We start from the raw sequence: 25004 nt of genomic DNA, 5'->3' as shown, positions 1-25004 counted from the left end.
TTTGGCATGTCCTATAAATGTCAGTTAAGCCCATCAGGTCGAATGTATCATTTAACGCTTGTTTCCTTACTGATTTTCCATCTGAATAATCTGTTGATGAGAGAGGAATGTTAAGGTATCTCACTATTATGTTACTGTTGACTTCTCTTTTTATGACTGTTAGCATTGGCTTATATATTGAGGTGCTCCTATATTGGGTGCATATATAATTACACTTCTTATATCTTCCTGTTGGATTGATCCCTCCATCCTTATGTAGTTCCCTTCTTTGTCTCTTTTTATCTGACATAAGTATTGTTTTCTTCTGATTCCCATTTGCATGGAATATCTTTTTCCATTACTCACTTTCAGTCTGTACGTGTCCCTAGGTCTTAACCGGATATTTATACAAGCTTTTTCTTCTTTCTGTTCAACAGCAGAGATTTCCACCAATCTATCTTCCAGCTCAGTTTTTTGTTCCTCTGCTTCATTTATTCTGCTATTGATTCCTTCTAGTGTATTTTTCATTTGATTAATTGTATTGTTCATTTCTGTTTGTTCCTTAAATCTTCTCTTGGTTAAACATTTCTTATATCTTCTTAGTCTGTGCCTCCATTCTTTTTCTGAGATTTGGATCATCTTTACTATCATTATTCTGAATTCTTTTTCAAGCAGACTGCCTAACTCCACCTCACTTAGTTGTTCTTCTGGGGTTTTATCTGGAAACATATTTCTCTGCCGTCTCCGTTTTGTCTGAATTTCTGCATTTGTTGTTTTCACTTCTCAGGCTCCAGGTTTGTAGTTATTTTGCTTCTGCTGTTTACCCCCTGGTGGTAGAGGATGGTTCAGGAATTTGTGCAGGCTTCTTGGTGGTAGGGACTAATACTAGTCCACTGGTGGGTGGAGCTGGGTCTTATCCCTCTATTCAGTTCAGTCGCTCAGTCACATCCGACTCTTTGCAACCCCATGAACTGCAGCACGCCAGGCCTCCCTGTCCATCATCAACTCCCTGAGTTCACCCAAACCCATGTCCATTGTGTTGGTTATACCATCCAACCATCTCATCCTCTGTTGTCCCCTTCTTCTCCAACCCTCAATCTTTCCCAGCATCAGGGTCTTTTGAAATGAGTCAGCTCTTCACATCAGGTGGCCAAAGTACTGGAGTTTCAGCTTCAACATCAGTCCTTCCAATGAACACCCAGGACTGATCTCCTTTAGGATGGACTGGTTGGATCTCCTTGCAGTCCAAGGGACTCTCAAGAGTCTTCTCCAACACCACAGTTCAAAAGCATCAATTCTTCAGTGCTCAGCTTTCTTCACAGTCCAACTCTCACATCCATACATGACCACTGGAAAAACCACAGCCTTGACAAGATGGACCTTTGTTGGCAAAGTAATGTCTCTGCTTTTTAATATGCTATCTAGGTTGGTCATAACTTTTCTTCCAAGGAGCAAGCATCTTTTAATTTCATGGCTGCAATCACCATCCACAGTGATTTTGGAGCCCAGAAAAATAAAGTCAGCCACTGTTTCCCCATCTATTTGCCATGAAGTGATGGGACCAGATGCCATGATCTTAGTTTTCTGAATGTTGAGCTTTAAGCCAACTTTTTCACTCTCCTCTTTCACTTTCATCATGAGGCTCTTTAGTTCTTCACTTTCTGCCATAAGGTTGGTATTATCTGTATATCCCTCTATTGGGAAGAGTCATGTAAAGAGGTATGTTTAGAGATGGCTGTGCACTCAGGATGACTTTAAGCAGCCTATCTGATGATGGACTGCAGCACACCAGGCCTCTCTGTCCCTCACCATCTCCTGCAGTTTGCCCAAGTTCATGTCCACTGAATAAGTGATATCATCCAACCATCTCATCCTCTGTTGCCTCCTTCTCTTGCTGCCCTCAGTATTTGCTAGCACCAGGGTCTTTGCCAATGAGTCAGCTCTTCAGACCAGGTGGCCAAAGTATTGGAATTTCAGCTTCAGCTTCAAAATCAGTACTTCCAATGAGTATTCAGTTTTGATTTCCTTTACAATTCAGTTCAGTTGCTCAATCATGTCCAGCTCTTTTGCGACCCCATGCATGGACTGTAGCATGCCAGGCTTCCCTGTCCTTCACCAACTCCCGGAGCTTGCTCAAACTCATGTCCATCAAGTCGGTGATACTATCCAACCATTTCATTCTCTGTTGTCCCCTTTTCCTCCTGTCTTCAATCTTTCCCAGCATCAGGGACTTCTCCAATGAGTCAGTTCTTCACATCAGGTGGCCAAAGTACTGGAGTTTCAGCCTCAGCATCAGTCCTTCCAATGAATATTCAGGACTAATTTCCTTTATGATTGACTGGTTGGATCTCCTTGCAGTCCAAGGGACTCTCAAGAGTCTTCTCCAATACTACAGTTCAAAAACATCAATTTTTTGGCCCTCAGCTTTCTTTACAGTCCAACTCGAACATCCATACATGACTACTGGAAAAACCATAGCTTTGACTAGCTGAACCTTTGTTGGCAAAGTAATGTCTTTGCTTTTTAATATGCTGTCTAGGTTTGTCATAACTTTTCTTCCAAGGAGCAAGCGTCTTTTAATTTCATGGCTGCAGTCACCATCTGCAGTGATTTTGGAACTCCCCCCACCTCCCAAATAAAATCTGTCACTGTTTCCATTGTTTCTCCATCTATTTGCCATGAAGTGTTTAGACAGGATGCCACATTCTTAGTTTTTTGAATGTTGAGTTTTAAGCCAGCTTTCTCACTCTCCTCTTTCACGTTCATGAAGAGGCTCTTTAGTTTTTCTTCGCTTTCTGCCATAAGGATGGTGTCATCTGTGTATGTGAAGTTACTGATATTTCTCACGGCAATCTTGATTCCAGCTTGTGTTTCATCTAGTCCAGCATTTCTCATGATGTACTCTGCATATAACTTAAATAAGCAGGGTAACAATACAGCCTTGATGTACTCCTTTTCCAATTTGGAACCAGTCCGTAGTTCCATGTCTGTTTCTAGCTGTTGCTTCTTGACCTGCATAGAGATTTCTCCTGACCTTAGGAAGCAGGTCAGGTGGTCTAGTATTCCCATCTGCTTCAGAATTTTCCACAGTTTGTTGTGATCCACACAGTCAAAGGTTTTGGCATATTCAGTAAAGCAGAAGTAGATGCTTTTTCTAGAACTCTCTTGCTTTTTTGATGATCCAACAGATGTTGGTGATTTGATCTCTGGTTTTTCTGCCTTTTCTAAATCCACCTTGAATATCTGGAAGTTCACGGTTCATGTACTGTTGAAGCCTGGCTTGGAGAATTTTGAGCATTACTATGTTAGTGTGGGAGATGAGTGCAATTGTGTGGTAGCTTGAACTTTCTTTGGGATTGGAATAAAACTGACCTTTTCCAGTCCTGTGGCCACTGCTGAGTTTTCCAAATTTGCTGCCATATTGAATGCAGCACTTTCACAACATCATCTTCCAGGATTTGAAATAGTTCAACTGGAATTCCATCACCTCCACTAGCTTTGTTCATAGTGATACTTCCTAAGGCCCACTTGACTTCACATTCCAGGATATCTGGCTCTAGGTGAGTGATCACACCATTGTGGTTGTCTGGGTCATGAAGATCTTTTTTATATAGTTCTTCTGTGTATTCTTGCCACCTCTTCTTAATATATCCTCTGCTTCTGTTAGGTCCATACCATTTCTGTTCTTTATTGTGCCCATCTTTGCATGAAATGTTCCCTTGGTGTCTCGAATTTTCTTGAAGAGATCTCTAGTCTTTCCCATTCTGTTATTTTCCTCTATTTCTTTGCATTGATCACTTAGGAAGGCATTCTTATCTCTCCTTGCTAGTCTTTGGAACTCTGCATTCAGAAGGGTATATCTTTCATTTTCTCCTTTGCCTTTAGCTTCTCTTCTTTTCTCAGCTATTTGTAAGGCCTCCTTAGACAACCATTTTGCCTTTTTGCATTTATTTTTCTTGGGCATGGTCTTGATCACTACCTCCTGTAAAATGTCATGACTGGCTTAATCTCATTGCTGTCCATGGGACTCTAAGAGTCTTTCCTAGCACCACAGTTCAAAACCCTCAATCCTTCAGGCTGTTGGATGAGGCCAAATCTTGGTGCCAAAATGGCAAGCCCTAGCAGAGCACAGGGTAGTGAATGTAGGCTGGGGCCTTTGCTACCACTGTTCTTCTCACAGTGAGTGAGAAGAACCCCACCTTCCCAGGAGACTTCCAAGATCCCCAGGTAGGTCTGGCCCATACTTTACGAGGGTCACTGCTTTGCCCTAGGTCCCAGTGCTCAGGAAACATTGTGTATGCCCTCTGAGAGTGTAGTCTCTGTTTTCCCTAGACCTGTGTAGCTCCTGCACTCGTGTCCCATTGGCCTACAAAGTCAAATGCTCTGGGGGCTCCTCCTCCTGATGACAGACCCCAGGCTGGGGAGCTTGACATGGGACTCAGAACTTTCAATCCTGTGGGAGAACCTCTGTGGTATAATTATTTTCCAGTTTGTGGTTTGCAACCTAGCAGGTATGGGATTTGATTATATTGCAAAAGTGACCATCCTCCTGTCTTATTGGATGTAAAATATCTTTGGATATAGAATCTATGGATGCAGAATATCTTTTTTGGATGTTCCAGTCTTTTTTTGCTGATGGTTGTTCAGCAGTTAGTTGTGATTCTGATGTTTCCATGAGCAGAGCTGAGCTCAAGTCCTTCTACCCCACCATCTTGCATCTTGTCTCCTCCCTCCTCCAATGCTCTCATTTGACAACTCTGTCATGGGTTCTCAACCTGGGCTGCACACAGGAATCACGTGGAAAGGTTTTCAGTACTCCAGTGCTGATGCCCAGGTTACAGTCAGGCCCAATAAGGACTCTCTGTTCCTGGAATCCAGGCATCAGTATATTTAAAGCACACACAGTGATAAAATATGCAGTTAAAGTTCAGAACCACTGCTTCAGGGGCTCAGGAAAAGTATTAGCAATTTGTGTAAAAGCAACAAACAAATAAAAATTCCCTGAAATTGTCTTTAAAGAGATACTGATTATTATGGGCTATTGTTTATCTGCTCCTTTCAGCACACTGCTTGACCTATCTGGCTTTTTTAATCTCCTGACTATATTTTCTTCATGTAAAACCTCATTAGACTGCTATTATTTGAGTTCAATGCTCCTGAGTTTCCAAAATAAAACACCTCTGGGCAAAACATCATTTGGATCACTTGATGGAAATCAGAAAGTCAAAACATATTGCTATTAAAGCTGCTTGTGAAGCAGCAACTATTGCTTTTTCACCAAGGAAAAAGCTCAGGAAAGTTCACCTTGCTCATCAAATATTCAAACAAATCTGGAACTTCTAAGTGACCACTGAGAAGAAATAATTTAGGCTGAGATATAATACACTGAAGAAAGAGAAGACACATGGGGAAGTCAACCATTGAAAGCCGTGTAGTAGAAGGCTTCTGGCAAGTATCCATGTGCAACAAAGCCACTTTGCCTTAGATCCTGTAGTTATAGACATAGGAAACTGAATCAGTTGCATCTTTTAAAAACCAAGTCTTCGAAAAAGGTTTTTGCTTAAAATGTTATTTACTTTAAATATGGATTTCTGCTACAAAAAAGCATAGATCAGAGGTAACTGACTGCTCTGCGCTAGGTTCAGTATTAAGTGCTTCATATTCATTACATCATTTAATGAATGAACCTATGAGGCAGGTGATGTTATCCCATTTTACAGATGAGGCAACTAAGGTGCAGAACTTTTATGTAACCTGCCCAGTGTTATAGGACTAGCAGGTAAGTCCAAGAAAAACACGAGTTTATACCTGCCAGAAAAGACAGTCAAAGTAATCTCCACTGACAATATTACAGAGTTCTCAGAAAGACAACTAGCTACTAAGAAAAATACTTTTTGTTTAATTTATAAAAAGGGATGAACCAAAGACAGATAGACATCAACAGAAAGAAGATCAGCAAAAATTCAAATAATGATGTGTGGGCACCAAAAGCATGATCTATATTAGAACAGTCACAATAGAAACACTGGATTTGTCTAACTTCCCAGAGAACAAATACCCGTAGTTACCCTTGAAGAACTAGTTTGTAAACAGTGACAGTGCAGTAAAGTCCATTTAAAAGTCCATTGAAATTTAACAAGGGAAAGGCAAGGTTATAAACTACTCTAAAGCATCACATAAAATTCCTGAAGCCCCAGTAAATAATCTTTTAGTATTTCTGCTTTTTTTTTTTTTTGAAGTAGGGGTTTCTAATTTCATTGCAATGATAATGTGCTTAAAATGGAAGGAAAATGGTATAAAGATTTTAATCCATTTCTCTTTATTACTCTGATATCCTGTCCTTTACTGATTTTGCTTTTTACTCAACCATCACTCTTCTTTTCTCTTTCTTCTATTTGAGCTCACCCAACTAACTGTGATCTCCTTTATCATATATGACTGCCTCTATTTTTATTTCAAAACTGCACATGAAGAAAAAAAGTATTTTAAAAGAATTTACTTTGAAAGTAGTTTTTATGAACAAGCATGTTAAACTTTTGCAAATTAAGCTGATAAATTTGGCACCCCACTCTTAGATGGCAGCAAGCATCTCAATCCACACGGTCATGTGGTTCAAATTAAAGCACATACATTTTCCTGGCAAGTTATTTTTTTAGATTAAAAAATGTATTCTCTATCAAAACATCTAAATTTGAATAATACAGCTGAATACAACAGTGAAAAATTCAACTTTAATTGAACTCCTACTCTACACACAGACATGAGTTTAGATTTGAGATTAAATTTGAGTTGAGATTAAATCACTGGAATTTAAAGATAAGCTAAATATTTTGGATAATATTGAATGATTATTAAACAAGGAAGAATGTTGTAAATAGTATTTTGCACAACAATGGTCATCACTTGTTCAATATTTATTATGAGCAGGCAATATCTAATTGTTGTTTCTAATGCTTCCAACCAGTGATTGCTATAGTTTTTTTGAGTTTTTCTCTCTCTAAAACATGTGTGAGCATGCATTTTATATGCACTAGAGTATAAATCTGTACAAATTGATAAAACATATTTATTATAAAGTATATTCAAATGTTGATATTAGAAATGATGAGAAAATATAAAGAAAAAGCATCTGGTACTTCATAGATCATCTTTAGCATTTCCTGGGAGAAAGCTCTCATACTGGAAAAGATAACTAATTATGCTGTGTGGCAGAGACCACTGGTAGTCCCCAAATATTTAGTGTCCTTTCCTTCCATAGGATGGGATCTTCAATTTTTATCTGGGCCCATGTCAGCTCAGAATGAAGATTATTTACATTTGGCCATCCATTGCAGCTAGGTGTGGCTTTGTGCCTAAGTTATAATCCTTAGGATAGAATGGGAAATTGTCTTTCCAACTTCTCAGAGGTGCTTTCAAAGGGAGGAGCCATGCTGTAATTCTGCCCACCTGCTTCTTGCTATGTCATCATGGAGGCTACGTGCACAAAGGCAACATTCAAGGATGCCAGAGCAAGTAGATAAGGAGCTCAGGTCCACTTAAGACCTTAGAGCAATTCAGATTCTCCAGTTCTGGAAACTCACTCACGGACTATTATAGGTGGGAGAAATACATTTCTGTCTTGCAAGAGCACTGTTATTTTGGTCTCTGCAAAATGTATATGAAAATATATACTAAATAATACACCATGCAAGACAGTTACTACTCCTTCTACTTGAGGGAAAAGATGAGGGAAAAGTATCAGAGAAGTCAGTTTTCCAAGGTTAACCAGCTAATGTATGGTAGGATCAAAAGAGCCCAATGTCTATCCTCTTTCCACTAAAGGAGGCAACCTCCTGTGAGAAAACACTATAAAATAAGGAGGAAGAAGACATTAATTGTGCATAGAAGGACTGATGAGGGCTTCCTGACAGAGGTGATAATTTAATGGGATCTTAATATATGGACATGGAGGATAAGGCTTTCTAGGCTAATGGAACAAAGCCAGCAACAGCAGTGTGATAAGGAAGCACAGAAAAGGCTCAGGAAAAGCTTATGACTCATTTTTTGTAAGTAATCACTATTGCTTCTTGGCTTTGTTTATTCAATATATATTTCAGAGCACCAACCACAAAAGTAGGCACAGAACAAGAGGTACAGCAGTGAAAAAAAAGATATCTACAAATTCTCAAACACATCCAAAGCTGATACTACTGGACCACAGAAAGGTCTAAATCTCATATCAAGCAAACAAGGTCTTCTTAATCAGACTCAGCCTTACCCTTCCAGCTTCATGCTACACTGCTGCTCTAAGCTTCAGCCACACAGAAGTCAGGACATATGAGTTTCCAGATGTATGATCTTTGCCCATACCGTTTCCTCTCCCTAAAATGTATTTTCTCTACTTTGCCTGGATACATCTTACTCTTCAAGAGCCAGCTAAAATTCTACCTTTCCCTGACTTCCTCAAATGAGATGGCTCTTTATAGCAGATTCCCTTAAAGCAGTTTTCAAACATCTTTGTTCATTCATTTATTCAGAGAGCCAATCCAGCAAAAATATGCAAGTTTATAGAGGTACAATGGTGGGAAAGATTAAGTAAATTTTCCCTATGTGCCTGAGGTGTTTATATTCTAGGAAGAAGTATCAGTCATTAGAATTCCAGTTGAGCTATTTCAAATCCTGAAAGATGATGCTGTGAAAGTGCTGCATTCAATATGCCAGCAAATTTGGAAAACTCAGCAGTGGCCACAGGACTGGGAAAGGTCAGTTTTCATTCTAATCCCAAAGAAAGGTAATACCAAAGAATGCTCAAACTACCACACAGTTGCACTCATCTCACACGCTAGTAAAGTAATGCTCAAAATTCTCCAAGCCAGGCTTCAGCAATACATGAACTGTGAACTTCCACATGTTCAAGCTGGTTTTAGAAAAGGCAGAGGAACCAGAGATCAAATTGCTAACATCCGCTGGATCATGGAAAAAGCAAGAGAGTTCCAGAAAAACATCTATTTCTGCTTTATTGACTATGCCAAAGCCTTTGACTGTGTGGATCACAAGAAACTGTGGACAATTCTGAAAGAGATGGGAATACCAGACCACCTGATCTGCCTCTTGAGAAATTTGTATGCAGGTCAGGAAGCAACAGTTAGAACAGGACATGGAATAACAGACTGGTTCCAAATAGGAAAAGGAGTATGTCAAGGCTGTATATTGTCACCCTGCTTATTTAAATTATATGCAGAGTACATCATGAGAAATGCTGGACTGGAAGAAACACAAGCTGGAATCAAGATTGCCGGGAGAAATATCAATAACCTCAGATATGCAGATGACACCACCCTTATGGCAGAAAGTGAAGAGGAACTCAAAAGCCTCTTGATGAAAGTGAAAGAGGAGAGTGAAAAAGTTGGCTTAAAGCTCAACATTCAGAAAACGAAGATCATGGCATCTGGTCCCACCACTTCATGGGAAATAGATGGAGAAACAGTGGAAACAGTGTCAGACTTTATTTTTTTGGGCTCCAAAATCACTGCAGATGGTGACTACAGCCATGAAATTAAAAGATGCTTACTCCTTGGAAGGAAAGTTATTCCTAATCTAGATAGCACATTCAAAAGCAGAGTCATTACTTTGCCAAAAAAGGTTCGTCTAGTCAAGGCTATGGTTTTTCCAGTGATCATGTATGGATGTGAGAGTTCGACTGTGAAGAAGGCTGAGCGCCAAAGAATTGATGCTTTTGAACTGTGGTCTTGGAGAAGACTCTTGAGAGTCCCTTGGACTGCAAGGAGATCCAACCAGTCCATTCTAAAGGAGATCAGCCCTGGGTGTTCTTTGGAAGGAATGATGCTAAAGCTGAAACTCCAGTACTTTGGCCACCTCATGTGAAGAGTTGACTCATTGGAAAAGACTCTGATGCTGGGAGGGATTGAGGGCAAGAGAAGGGGACGACAGAGGATGAGATGGCTGGATGGCATCACTGACTCGATGGACGTGAGTCTGAGTGAACTCCAGGAGTTGGTGATGGACAGGGAGGCCTGGCGTGCTGCGATTCATGGGGTCGCAAAGAGTTGGACACGACTGAGTGACTGATCTGATCTGATCTGATCTGATCAGTCATTAGAGAACAGCTATAAGGTAGGGGTGTGTGTGCGCATGAGCGTGTGCGCGCTTAGCCGCTCAGTTATGTCTGAGTTATAAGGTAGCATGAGAAATTTGGGGGCCTCCCAGGTGGTGCTAGTGGTAAAGAACCCACCTACCAATGTAGAAGACCTAACAGACATGGGTTCCATTCCTGGGTTGGGAAGATCCCCATGCAGGAGGGCATAGCAACCCACTCCAGTATTCTTGTCTAGAGAATCCTATGGACAGAGGAGCCTGGCAGGCTACAGCCCACAAGGCCACAAAGATATGGATACAACTGAAGTGACTTAACACAAACACATGATAAATTCTATGAAGCGAAAGCAGAATCTGAAGTAGAAGCATCTACAGGGGATACTATGTCTAACCTGGCTTCCCTGAAGAAGCATTATTTAAAGCTGAATCATTTTGGATGAGTTAGAATGAACCATGCTGTCACTATGCATTATCTGCTAGATTCCAATAGACCATGAGAGACCCTGCTTTTAAAAAGCATCCTATATGATTAAAGAAACAACACGGGGACTAAATGCTGGCTCAGATTAATCTAAGTGTGTTACACTGTACTGTAGCGAGTCTCTGTAGCTTTATTTCATGCTTCCTGTATGCAGTATTTCCTCCCCTACCCTTCACCCCTTCTTCAGTCTGCCATGCAGACGCTTCTTCAGGTGTCTGCTAGCATCTCTCAAATTTTAGGGTGTATAAGAATCACCTGGGATGCTTGTAAAACCATGTAGACTCCTTGGCCCTTACCTCAGAGATTCTGATTCTTTAGGTCCACGGTGGGGCTGGAGATTCTGCAGTTCTAGTAATCTGCCTGGGAAAATCTGAGGCTACCAGTTCAGACACTGCCTCTTGAGTAGCAATGTCATAGAGAAACTATACAAATCCTTCCCAGGACTTTCTACGTTGTTCTTAACCTGCTCTGCCAGGCTGAGCTCCTTGGAGCAACAGTGGCTTCTCTGCCTGGGTATGTGTGGCGTGTACCTTAAGAGTGACTCACATCCATCCTCACATTCTTCCCTTGGACCACTGTCACTTTCTCTCCGTTTCCCACCTTAGGTGTGATATGGCAAGGCCACGTGCAGGGAGTGATGGGTATGTTGATGAGCAGTTGTGAGTAGAGTGGCCAGCAAAGTGCCCTCTATAAGGGAACCACAAGGAAAAAAGATTGAAGTCGATTTCTGAATGGATAAGTAGATCAGCTGTCTTCTACCTATTTCTTGATTTTTTTAAAAAGGAATTATTCCAGTTTATATGGAAGTTTATTTCACAGAAAGAAACTTACAGGAGAATCACTGAACTTTTAAGAAAACTTTCAGTATTGCTTGCATTTACCTCCATGTTGTCATGTAGAAGAACCTTCAAGTTTAATAAACATTTAAGGGCCATGAGGACAGGGACCATGTATTCCACATGAACATACCCCACAATTTCCTAGGAGAGCGATGATTATTTAGATGATTTAAAAATACTCAAGTCTAAGAAGATGGAAATGAAACCAACTCATAAAACTTGGGAGAGTAATTATATCATTAATTCAGTTCAGTTCAGTTGCTCAGTCGTGTCTGACTCTTTGTGACCCCATGAATTCCAGCATGCCAGGCCTCCCTGTCCATCACCAACTCCCGGAGTTCACTCAAACTCATGAACATCGAGTCGTTGATGCCATCCAGCCATCTCATCCTCTGTTTTCCCCTTCTCCTCCTGCCCCCAATCCCTCCCAGCATCCGAGTCTTTTCCAATGAGTCAACTCTTTGCATGAGGTGGCCAAAGTACTGGAGTTTCAGCTTTAGCATCATTCCTTCCAAAGAACACCCAGGGCTGATCTCCTTTAGAATGGACTGGTTGGATCTCCTTGCAGTCCAAGGGACTCTCAAGAGTCTTCTCCAACACCACAGTTCAAAAGCATCAATTCTTCGGCGCTCAGCTTTCTTCACAGTCGAACTCTCACATCCATACATAACCACTGGGAGAACCATAGCCTTGACAAGATGGACCTTTGTTGGAATAATAATGTCTCTGCTTTCAAATATGCTATCTAGGTTAGTCATAACTTTCCTTCCAAGGTGTAAGAGTCTTTTAATTTCATGGCTGCGGTCATCATCTGCAGTGATTTTGGAGCCCAAAAAAATAAAGTCTGACACTGTTTCCACTGTTTCCCCATCTATTTCCCATGAAGTAATGGGACCAGATGCCATGATCTTCGTTTTCTGAATGTTGAGCTTTAAGCCAACTTTTTCACTCTCCTCTTTCACTTTCAAGAGGCTCTTTAGTTCCTCTTTAATTTCTGCCATAAGGGTGGTGTCATCTGCATATCTAAGGTTATTGATATTTCTCCCGGCAATCTTGATTCCAGCTTGTGCTTCTTCCAGCCCAGCATTTCTCATGATGTACTCTGCATATAAGTTAAATAAGCAGGGTGACAATAGACAGCCTTGACATACTCCTTTTCCTATTTGGAACCAGTCTGTTGTTCCATGTCCTGTTCTAACTGTTGCTTCCTGACCTGCATACAAATTTCTCAAGAGGCAGATCAGGTGGTCTGGTATTCCCATCTCTTTCAGAATTGTCCACAGTTTCTTGTGATCCACACAGTCAAAGGCTTTGGCATAGTCAATAAAGCAGAAATAGATGTTTTTCTGGAACTCTCTTGCTTTTTCCATGATCCAGCGGATGTTAGCAATTTGATCTCTGGTTCCTCTGCCTTTTCTAAAACCAGCTTGAACATGTGGAAGTTCACAGTTCATGTATTGCTGAAGCCTGGCTTGGAGAATTTTGAGCATTACTTTACTAGCGTGTGAGATGAGTGCAATTGTGCAGTAGTTTGAGCATTCTTTGGCATTGCCTTTCTTTGGGATTAGAATGAAAACTGACCTTTTCCAGTCCTGTGGCCACTGCTGAGTTTTCCAAATTTATATCTTTAATTAGATAATATATATATATATATATAAAACACCTAGAATAAAATAGGAGGCCTGGCGTGCTGCAATTCATGGGGTCACAATAAATATTAGTGTCTTCCTCTCTATTTCTTTCTTAATATCTAGAAGAGCTCTGTCCAATAGAACTTTCTGGAATGATGACTGTATTCTATATCCACACTGTTGAATATGGTATTTACCATATTGGCTACTGAGCACTTCAAATGTGGCTAGTAAGACTGAGAAACTTAATTTTAAATTTTATATTATGTTAATAAATTTAAATAACCACACGAGGCTTATAGCTACTGTCTTGGAGAGAACAGGTCTAGAAGCTTGGCCCCTAAATATGTCTCTATCCATTGAACTGATTCTTTTTCCTATAGATACGTTTCCTATGCATATGCTTAAAGTGAACAAGTGAAAAGGGCAGTTGCCCCAAGTGCAGACCAAAAGGTGTGGGGAAAGAACAAAGACAGCTGGATCCAAATCAAAAAAATGTTTCTGCCATACTGACTAGCTTCTCAAACTTTAAGATGAATATCAATCACTGGAGTTCTTAAAAACACAGATTTAATAAGTCTTCAGTGGGAACTTAAGATTCTGTGCTCATAAGCTTCCAGCTAATAATGATGTTTCTAGTCAATGGGTCACATTTCAAATAGCAAAGATCTAGATGGAGGTAGGCCCATGGGAGCAGTACCTAACTGCTATTGGTCCTACCGCTGAACCAGCTATTTCTTGTCTCAGGAGCTCCAGATTAAGTCAAAGGCATGCTCTGTTTTATCAAAGGAACCCCTCCACCCAGTCTTACAATGAACTATTAAGCATCTTCTATATCCTAGGAAGAATAATAACTTCTGAAAGGCACATATTATTCTCATTTAACAAATAATAAAAGAGTGGTTTCGATGGGTAATTTGACTTAACCAAAACTTAGGCAAGTACTAGCAGAGGTGGGCTTAGAACCCAGTTGCTTCTGAATTCAAAGCCTAGTCTCTCTCATTAGACTCTTGTTACACAAAGTGTGATGCAAAGTATGATGCACAATTGAACATCAGCTTCACCTGGAAGCTTATTAGAAATGAAGACTCTCAGGATCCATTTCCAAACCTACTAAATCAGTATCTGCTTCTGTGAAGAAAGCTGAGCGCCGAAGAATTGATACTTTTGAACGGTGGTGTTGGAGAAGACTCTTGAGAGTCCCTTGGATTCTGCAAGGAGATCCAACCAGTCCATTCTAAAGGAGATCAGCCCTGGGTGTTCTTTGGAAGGAATGATGCTAAAGCTGAAACTCCAGTACTTTGGCCACCTCATGCAAAGAGTTGACTCATTGGAAAAGACTCTGATGCTGGGAGGGATTGGGGGCAGGAGGAGAAGGGGACGACAGAGGATGAGATGGCTGGATGCCATCGCTGACTCAATGGACGTGAGTTTGAGTGAACTCCGGGAGTTGGTGATGGACAGGGAGGCCTGGCGTGCTGCAATTCATGGGGTCGCAAAGAGTCAGACACGACTGAGCGACTGAACTGAACTAAGAAGATTTTTACCTACATTAATATTTGAGAAATACTATGATATTCCATCTTTTGCCTTTTAGAGCAAAATAACAAATGGAAAGGGATTGGCTGAGTGTGGCAGTTGAGAAATGGATTTAGATTGGCTAGATTGGATGGTGGACCAAATATTGATAGCTTTGCCTCTATTGCTAAATTCCTATTGCCTGATGGGCATATTTAAGCCAGTATGAAGCTGTTTTCTGGCAGATAAAGATTTTTCATTTCTAGATAAACTACAAATCCAGCAGATAAAAATATCAACAACACAGTTTTAACAGTGTTTATGGGAAAAACCACAAAAAGAAACAAACTTGTTTGCTGAAAACTAAATATACTAAATGGACTTCCCAGGTGGCTCAGTGGTAAAGAATCTGCCTGCCAATTCAGGAGATATGGGTTTGATCCCTGTGTTGGGAAGATCCCCTAGAGAAGGAATTAGCAACCTACTCCAGTATTCTTGCCTGCAAGAGGAGCCTGGTGGGCTACAGTCCATGGGTTCGCAATAGAGTCAAACCCAACTCAGAAAATGCACTAAAATCATCAAGTTCTTCCAAACTATTTCACCACTAGAATTGTTCAAAGAAACAAACAATTCTGCTTTCTCTCCATTCGTGGATAATTCTGAAAAACCATCCAATTAAAAGTGAATAGTAGCCTAAATCACCAGGGTCTATTATTGTACAAAGTGACTCAAATAAATTCATGCCTAACTGGCCAGTTCTATGACCAAGTGCTTGGTCATCCCATCTCCACAATACAGCAACTCCGTCCTCAGAGGGCTCTTACTTTCGGTTTCTTGCCCCTGGGATCAATCAGAAATGCCATTTATTAACCTCGCTCAATAACACCTCCTACTCTCCAGCCCATTCTTTGGCTCCCAACTGAACCTCACTGCTAATTTGATTGCTTCTCTATGTCCCAGAGTCCACATTATCTTTTCTCTCATTCCCTTCCCTTCTCACCAACCTTCACTCACACTGCCAGCCTTTCCTTTGTCTGTTTTATCCCCATTAAACTCCTCTATTGTCCTCCGCCCCAGAGTTATAGCTGTATCCGCACCCAGTGACCTTCCACATTTAAAGTGCTCTACAAAACTCTCACTGGGAATATTATAAGAATATTATGATGGTTTTTAAATAGCTTTTATATAAATGATCTTCTTGGCAGTCAAATATCAATACGATGGATGATACTACTAAAGACTCTCAACATTTTTGTAACCTCTTTCCTCTCCTTCTCTCTCTCCCTCACTTTCCTGGGAGGGAAGACACAGTTCTGAAATTTCTGGAACAAATTGCCTCGTCTCCATTATTATTTCTATCTCTGGAAACAAAGTTTCAGACAACAAAGTGTCTCACAGGGAAGTAAAATCATCATACTGCCAACACTTGCTGGATGTTCCTTTTATTTTTCCATATTTTCCCTTAAACATCCTCAATAATGTAGACACCCATTCCCTGTGTCACTTGAATCAGGTCCCTTCGACATTTTAATTGTTTATTCCTAATACTTTTAAATACCAAGATTCCTTCTTTTTTAACTTTTTTTTTTTTTTCACAATGGGTCATATACACATTCTTAGCCATTTTATTTAAAGTTTTGGTGAAATTAAACAAGAAGTTAGTTTCCTGTTCAGCAAATATTCACTCCTTCCTCCACTTTGAACTTGGCAATATGACTTGCTTTAGCCACTAGGGTGTTAGTGGATATGATGTGAGCAGGGGCTATATCTGGGCTTGTGTCTTGGGCGTGTCCTCTTTCATCACAGTGAAAATAACATACTTTGGGTATGTCCCACCCCTTGGGCCCCAGAATCAAATATGTGAAGCAGTAATACCCCAGCCAATTTGGCAATCTTCAGCCTGAAGCAGCTAGCTCAGCCAACCAGCAAACTCTTATGGAAGAAATAAATACTTACTATTATACATCATTGGTTTTGTGGTTGCCGGTTACACACCAAAAATTGACTGTTACGTGGAGTAACAGTAAATGGTAGACCAAACTCTACCATTTTCTAGTTGAGCTAGAATAACTATATCTGTAAGATGAGAGGTTTGCATCCATTGAAATCCAAGTTACTTAACAAGATTCAAAACTCATGATTTTTGAGTTTACCACTTCCCACAGTATATTTCCAGAAAACAGGTCTAAATATAACCACTATGAAATGAACACTAAAGAAGAATGGAGGGAAACAACATTCTAGAATCTCTCTAAATTTATTTTCCTAAAGCAGGAAGAAGGGTATTTGTTTGGATGGTGTTGGTCATAGAACTCAGAGAAGTCTGAGTTAAGGAAGGGAAGGGAAGAAGCATGGATATGGTCAGGAGAGGAGGTTTCCATGCCAACTGGCTACAGAATACAGAGAGGAGAACATGCTACCTTTTCACCAAGTCAACCTACAGGAGCTGGACTTACAGGTAACACACAGGCTCTACTCACTCGGAACCTCTAAAAACAGAGTGTTTTTCATACCTGTTATAAGATGGTATTCGGGATATAACGTGTGATGTGCTCAGTCAGTCATGTCTGACTATTTTTCAACTCCATGGACTGTAGTCCTCCAGGCTCCCCTCCGTATGAAATTCTCCAGGCAAGAAGACTGGAGGGGGTCGCCATGCCCTCCTTCAAGGGGATCTTCCCAACCCAGGAATCAAACCCATCTGTTACATCTTCCGCATTGGCAGGTGGGTTGTTTACCACTGAACCACCTGGGGAGCCCTCAATAGATCATAAAATGACTGAGTGAAACATGGAAACTACACAGTGTTGAAATGGGGATTTTCCCTTCTTGCTTTTCCCTCACTGATTTTAACTTTCAGATAGGAGATTCCTGCTTGTCTGTACTATGTCTCATTTAAGGTCCTAAACTATCATGACCTCATACAAGAATGAGTTTATCTGAGACCTTCATGCATAAGAACGTCAGTGACCCCTTCACTACTGGCTTCATTAATGTAAAACCACTTACAGAGTTTTAAGATCCCTTAACTTACTTTCCTTAGAAAAATAATGCAGAATTTCCTTTGAATATCTTTTGTACCTTTATTAGATGGTTGCTTAAAACTTTTCTTTGACCACAGATTTCCTCCTGTTGTTTGACTGCTATTTGCTTGTATGCCAGGGAGTCATTTCTGCCAGAATCATATAGTTCTAAAACCAAATTTGCTAATTGGCAAAATTAATACACTAACTTATACTGAAATTATTTTTGAGGACTTAGTTAAAATTTGTCATGTAGGTAATATTTTAAAGAAGGAAATATTCTTATGCAACATGACTGAAATGCTCTGGGGAACTCTGAAATTGTTTCTTCATTAAAAAGAACTAAAATTATGTGAACAACTAGAATGTGAGACAGAAAAGAGGAAAACAAAGTATAGAACACTAGGGAATGAGAAAATAGACCACAAAAGGAACAGTGATTTGTTCAAGGTCACTCAGTGAATCAGGAACAAAGAGGAGGGTTAGACCTACGTCAATCTCAATGTGTACTCAATCTGCCATTTTTAATACACAATATATTTATAGTTCTGAGACATGGGGGAAGATATTAATATTTAATGTTCTCTTGGAGTCTAGCATGTGTTACTTCATAAGTGTTTACTGAATAAAATAATAATAAACCCTCATTAACTAGAAGTTAACAAAGCATAATTTCACATACATAACCTCATTAAGATACTCACCAACACCTCGGGGGTTGATATTGCAATTCCTATCTTATTGATCAATGTAGGTCCAGAAAGAGTAAATGAATAGCTCAACAACACATTGCCATGAGAACTGGGATAGTTTAGCCATATTTAGCAAACTTCCCTAAAGATCCTACTCTTAAGGAAGCTCAAAGAGGGTTTGGATTATGTACAAAAATGTTGAAGATAATTTTTAAAAATCCCTTTGAGGAATTCAAAATCAGATATTAAAATTGATATTTAGAGTATGCATCTTGTGATGACTTGGTCAGGTGGGATGGGAGGGGGGAGGGAGGCTCCAAAGGGAGAAGATACATCTATTTATTTATATATCTATATCTATATCTATATATATATCAATAACCTTAGATATGCAGATGACACCACCCTAATGACAGAAAGTAAAGAGGAATTAAAGAACCTCTTGATGAAGGTGAAAGAGGAGAGTAAAAAAGCTGGCTTAAAACTCAACATTCAAAACACTAAGATCATGGCATCCAGTCCTATCACTTCATGGCAAATAGATGGGGAAAAAAGTGCAAACAGTGACAGACTTTATTTTATGGACTCCAAAATCACTGCTGATGGTGGCTGCAACCATGAAATTAAAAGACACTCCTTGGAACAAAAGCTATGACAAACCTAGACAGTGTATTAAAAAGCAGAGACATCACTTAAGCTGACAAAGGTCTGTATAATCAATGCTGTGATTTTTCTAGCAGTCATGTATGGATGTGAGAATTGGATCATAAAAAAAGACTAAGTGCTGAAGAATTGATGCTTTTGAACTGTGGTGCTGGAGGAGACTCCAGAGAGTCCCTTAGAGAGTATGGCAATCAAACCAGTCAATTCTAAAGGAAATCAACTCTGAATACTCATTGGAAGGACTGATGCTGAAGCTGAAGCTCTAATACTTTGGCCACCTGATGCAAAGAGCTGACTCACTGGAAAAGACCCTAATGCTTGGAAAGATTGAGGGCAGGAGGAGACGGGAATGACATAGGATGAGATGATTGGATGGCATCATCAACTCAATGAACACGAGTTTAAACAAACTCTGGGAGATAGTGAAGGACAGGAAAGCCTGTGTGCTGCAGTCCATGGGGTCATGGAGTCGGACATGACTGAGTGACTGAACAACAACAATATAGAACCTAAAGGGCTAAGGTAGGAGGGGGATTCAGCATGGGGGGATCCTGAATCCTACACTTGTATACCTATGGCCAATTCATGCTGATATATAGCAAAAAATTACAATATTGTAATTATCCTCCAATTAAAATAAATCAATATTAAAAGTACTCCTAAAACCAAAAAAAAAAAAAATCCAACAACAATATATATAATTATGACTGACCCACACTCTTGTATGGCAGAAAACAGCACACTAATGCAATTATCTTCCAATTAAGAAATGCATTTTTAAAATATCAAAGAATTTATATTTAAGAGAACAAGAACACTTCAATTAATTTGTTATATTTGGCCGATTTTACTAGCTAATTAGTTGGGATACCAATCCAGCATGTCTATTCAAAATTCTTAGATTCTTATTGGTAAATTATTTGTACATGAAGGCATCTGGAAGTTAGTCATGAGAACCCTAAAGAAGGCTTTGAAATAATATGGATCTACTGCAAGTAAGCAGTCTTACTTACAAAACCAAGTCTCTGGGCTCCATGTCTACTTCTTCAAAGCATGCTCATCTGCTTTGGATGATGCCAATGCATATAGTAAAGAGATTTACTATAATAAAGACATAGAATCCTTTTATATATGTATTACATATAATATATACAATAATGCATACAATTATGTGTGTGTGTGTGCACATGCGCATCCCTCTCCCAAGGGTATTGAAGCCTCTGTGACAAACTGTCTTCCATCCAAAACTGCATGTTGCCAAGGGCTAACTTTGTTCTTAAGCTGAGAGGTAGCAAAGGAGGGAGGGAAGGTAGAAACAAGCAGTCACAAGATCAGAGTTAAGTAAGGCCTCACACTCTACAGCCAGGACACCCAGGTTCCTTCTTGGCTCGGCTTCTTCCTATGCAATTGTGAGACAGTTACTTAATCTCTTTATTACTCAGTTTTCTCATCTGTAAAATGGAGAAATCAATAGTACCTGTCTCGTAGGTTGTTATGAGGATTAACTGAGTTAATATTTGTTAAGCACTTAAAAAAATGTCAGGTATACAGTAATCCAGATATTTGTTGTTGTTCAGTCATTATGTCATGTTCAACTCTTTTGTGACCCCACGGACTGCAGCCCACCAGGCACCTCTATCCTGGGATTTTCCAGGCAAGAATATTGGAGTGGGCTGTGACTGCCTTCTCCAGGGGATCTTCCTGATACAGGGATTGAACCCATATCTCTCGCATTGGTAGGCGGATTCCTTACCACTGAGCCACCAGGAAAGTCTAATCCAGATACAAATCTTTGATAAAGAAAGGAAAGCAGAAAGAGTGACAGAGAGAATAGGAACATTATGTGTCTTTAATAATTGCTTTGCTTCCTTCCAACAGAGTCCTTTACTTTCCACAACTGGGGCCACTTGATTCCTACCAGTAAGCTTAACCCCATTTCCAGCATGACCCCAAATGACTCTTGTTCAGAGAGATTTAAAAAGCCCTAGTTCAGTACTTCAGGTGATTCAGCATTAAGTCAAGCTTGCTGTTATTCTTGTCCTGACCCTGTGTCCCAGTTTTAATCACTTGTCCCTGTAACCAAGTCCCAACCTTGTTCTGGCACCCCGCTCCCTTGCGGCCCAGTCTGGCTTGCAGAATCTGCTCAGGACTTTCAGTTCCTCCAAGGCAGGGGTCTCCCGAAGGACAGCCTTTAGACTAGACATGCTTTGGTACACGTAGAGTTTGAACTTCTGCTGAGAGTTAGTTGCCTGCAAAACTGTATTAAAAAATTCAAATTTCTGACTTCTCTTGAAAAATGGAATGATCTGGGAACTCTTGATCCCATTTCCCTTTGGGACCCACCCAGTGGAGCCAAGTTGCTGCTACATCTCCCCACCTTTGGAAAGTCATGTGCTTTCTATTCCCTACTCTCCCCCTGCTTCCTGATCCATCTGTTTCTGTGACTTGCTTGGGCCTTGTGGGCATTAGAGGTTAGGGTCTAAGACTGAGAATAGCCAGTACTTTCCAAGCACTTTGTACTCATTTAATCAAAGACCAGGTCGTATTTGTTCTTGTCCATTATGCCTGCAGCCCTTTGCATTGCCTCAAACCTTTTGTCTGTAGGCATCTGAATCTGTCCCATCTTCCTAAATTGCTCTGCTCTACCGTATCAGTTAGGGCCACTCACGTAGCTCTGTTAGACCTCCATAAGTCAACCACTCACCCACATTGTGCTTTGCACCACTTTCCAGTCACTTCCACCCAGCCAGACTCTGTCATTGAGAATTTTGGCCATCATAATGGTTATATTTCAGAATAGGAACCTGGGGCTTTACAGACCTGCCTGTTCCTATTATCTCATGCTCCATGTTTCTATAAAACCATACATCTTATTGTATATTATATATAGATAGATATAGATAGACTTTCCCTTCACAAAGTTTTGCTCCAATTCTTATTAGCAGCTTAGCAAAATCCATCAAATATTTATTGAACATATATTATATCCAGATTACCCAGATTCTATCATAGAAATTGATTTGGGTATACCAAGAAACCCGAAAAGTTCATCAATCTCTTTTCAGTGAACACCTAAGAAACTAATATTATTTGATCATAATCGGCTTGTTTTTTTCTCATGATGGACCCTTGTGTTTTACAAAACAATGGATGAAAGAGGAAAATATCAGCATGCCTAAGCTGTGAGTTAGCAAATTTCAAAAGAAAATGCACAAAACTCATTCTATACATCATTTCATGAGATTATCTGGATTGGTTGAAACTGAATATGTACTGTATTTTAAATTCTGTTGATTAAGTTCTACCAGTTTTTAAAGATAGTCTTAATAAAAATGTTACTTACATAAGGAATCGTGTCCAAAGTGTCTGTGTTGACAATTATAGGAGCAGGGCTGGCCTAAAAAAGAGAAGTAGAAAAAAATTTTAAATAACAAGTAGTCTATTCCGAGATAGGATCTGTTAACTTATTTAACCAAGAGCTCAACAGTATTTCTTGAGAACCTGCATAGGTACTATGTCAGGTGCTAGGGGGATAAATGAAATGACTCCAAGTTCCCTTCACCCTCCTTCCTTCAAATATTTGTTTGCTACATTGACCACATAATAAAATGAAGTAAGCACAGAACTGAAAAGGCAAGGATGTGAGGATTTGTGCAGTGTAAGAGGCAATGACTTCTAATAACTTTGGCAAGCAGTTAAACATTTCTTTATGAAATGGTTGTGCTAAAGGATTTTGATTTTTTCTCTCATGGAAGCAAAATTAAACCTAACATTATAACTCTTTTCTTTAAACTGGCTTTTGTGAGGACATTGTATACATGCAAAATAGAAGCATTCACTTTTTGACATTTTACATACATTCACCTATTTTGCATGCTGTGTCATATTTTTTTATCATTTATGTACCTTTGAAAATCTGCTTTAGAAACCCTTAGGTAGAAAATTAAAAATTAGTCAAACATGGCAGAAAATCATATTAGATATGTTAAAGTTCTTTTTTCCAAAAAAAAAAATTACAAAATGCATCCATTCTTTTTAAAGATGAGTGGGAATCTGTATAAAACTGATGTAGGAGTGCTACAAGCCAAGTCATTAGAAAATAAGAGATTGCAATCTATTTGCATCAGCCAATCTGACTTCATGAATATTGAGCAGATCTATTTTCTAGTTTCTAGACTTTTCACAGCAACTTTTCCTTCATCCCCCAAAGGATCTTTAATCTTCCCAAATTGTAGATTTCATTTAGATAGAGGAAATGGTCTCACCATGATTAATCGGGAGCTGTCCTATACGACACGGTAGTTTGCGCAAGTGCTCAACTTTGGGGACATTTCATTAACTGTGCCCTCTGGAGTTAACAAGAGTTAACAGCTTTCTAATGCCAATCTATGCCTATGGGATCCTAATCGAAAGACAAAACAAGTGGCAATCCAGCAGATTTTATAGAACAGAGTTCCAAGTTTTAACTAAAATCATTGGTCGTTGAAAACACGACCCTGCTTCACATGTCTACATAGTGGGTCAACTGAATATTCATGGTTTATTTGTTAACTCCTAATAACAAGTACTTTGTGGATAAACATAGGCTTTGGAAAAAGTCTCCACTGGAACCTACCCCAAAACTGTTAAGAAGTCTGTAGCATAGGGAGATGAACATGAGGTTTGGAGTCAGAAGACCTGGGCTCAGGTTTGGTTTAACAACTTCCTGATTATATGATTTGGGGGCTCAGCAACTTCTTGGTAATCTGATCTTGGGGCAAGCCCACTAACTCTCTTTGCCTCATTTTCCTTCTCTGTAGAATGGAAATAGAAATAATCACTTTCTAAAAAGGTTGTCTGAAGAATAAATGAGGTGATATATTTGAATGGGCTTTGTAAATGTAAATTTCACAATATTAAATATCGTTACTAGCTAATGCCCTTAAAGACGGACTATCATAAGGATATAATATTCCTGGAAGGCTTGTGCATTGTTCCTGCCCCTGTAATCTCAATGCTATGCTCGTGGCACAGCTGCACTAAAGAGAACTGATTAGGCCGTGAAAACCACCATTTATTAAATACATACTACTTGTCCATTTATAATAATATGCATATATATCCTCATATAATCGCCACAAAACCATACTGATGAGGCATTATTGTTAATATCCCTATGATACAGATGAGAAAACTGAGGTTCAGAGAAAATGAGAGCTGAGCTTTCACAGCAGCCTTTCTGACCTCAAAATCCATTTGTGCACACTAAGCTGTTCTATGAGTCCATTACCTAGGGGGTCTCTACCACTGGAGTTCTACAGTTATTTGAGTTCTCTAACTAGACCAACCAGTAAGACCCAGGCAAATTAAAGACCGCCTTGAAGGTAGGAAGTGCTGCAGGGTTTTGCATAGCAGATGTTAAAAGCCACCTGGTAATTCCTTGATGGTTTCTGGTTTTTTGTTTTGATGATATTTCTTCTATGCTTTCTAATTGGCTCCTGGGACTCCCAAAAGATTTGCATCTTGTCTCCTTGACCTGACTACTGAAAACGTTCCGAGTATCATACCCAGTACTTGTATTTCTCCTTGTTATCTACTATACTTTGATCAAAAAATATGCTTTGGTTTGATTTGGGACTTTCAACTCATTTTACCCTCTTATAAATTACATTCATGTGGTCTGGAAATAAATCTTACACATAGATCCATTCCCTACACAGCGCCATTTATCACTTTTGCATGTTTCTGTTGCTATTTTCCATTTCATGTATGTAAATTTGGTCTTTCCAGTTAGACACTTGCAACCACAAGGATTATTTATTTTCCTAGAATTTTTCACAGCACCTGGGTACACAGAAAGAGCTCAGTAAATACTTAGGAAATATTGACTAAGTGAAGCTATAAAGTATAGTACATAGGAAATATCTCTCTGTAAGATTTAGAAAGCATTTCTGAGATAATATTATGTTACCAACAAAACTGTGATGACTTTCTAATATCTACTATCATCTTTTTTTAACCAGTCATTAACACTGAATTATCCAGTTTTTTGAAATAATAATTAGTTCATAAATGCAGGATTTAAAGTCTGTGAACCCTGAAGT

At 39.5% G+C, this 25004-nt stretch overlaps 1 protein-coding gene across 31 annotated transcripts in view; it reads right to left on the bottom strand.

The window, feature by feature from the left end:
* DLG2 (discs large MAGUK scaffold protein 2) overlaps positions 1-25004 on the bottom strand; it is a 2352634-nt gene that overhangs the window by 856830 nt on the left and 1470800 nt on the right. For all 31 annotated transcript variants that reach the window (XM_045165939.1, XM_045165929.1, XM_045165926.1 and 28 more), the window contains one exon: positions 22265-22318. In XM_045165939.1, coding sequence (XP_045021874.1) covers positions 22265-22318 — 54 coding nt within the window. Of the gene's footprint in view, positions 1-22264; positions 22319-25004 lie in introns of those variants that run through there.

The sequence above is a fragment of the Bubalus bubalis genome, chromosome 5, assembly GCF_019923935.1.
Source record: "Bubalus bubalis isolate 160015118507 breed Murrah chromosome 5, NDDB_SH_1, whole genome shotgun sequence".
In the NCBI taxonomy this organism is placed as follows: Eukaryota; Metazoa; Chordata; class Mammalia; order Artiodactyla; family Bovidae; genus Bubalus; species Bubalus bubalis.
This window is presented reverse-complemented; position numbering and strand designations above follow the sequence as displayed.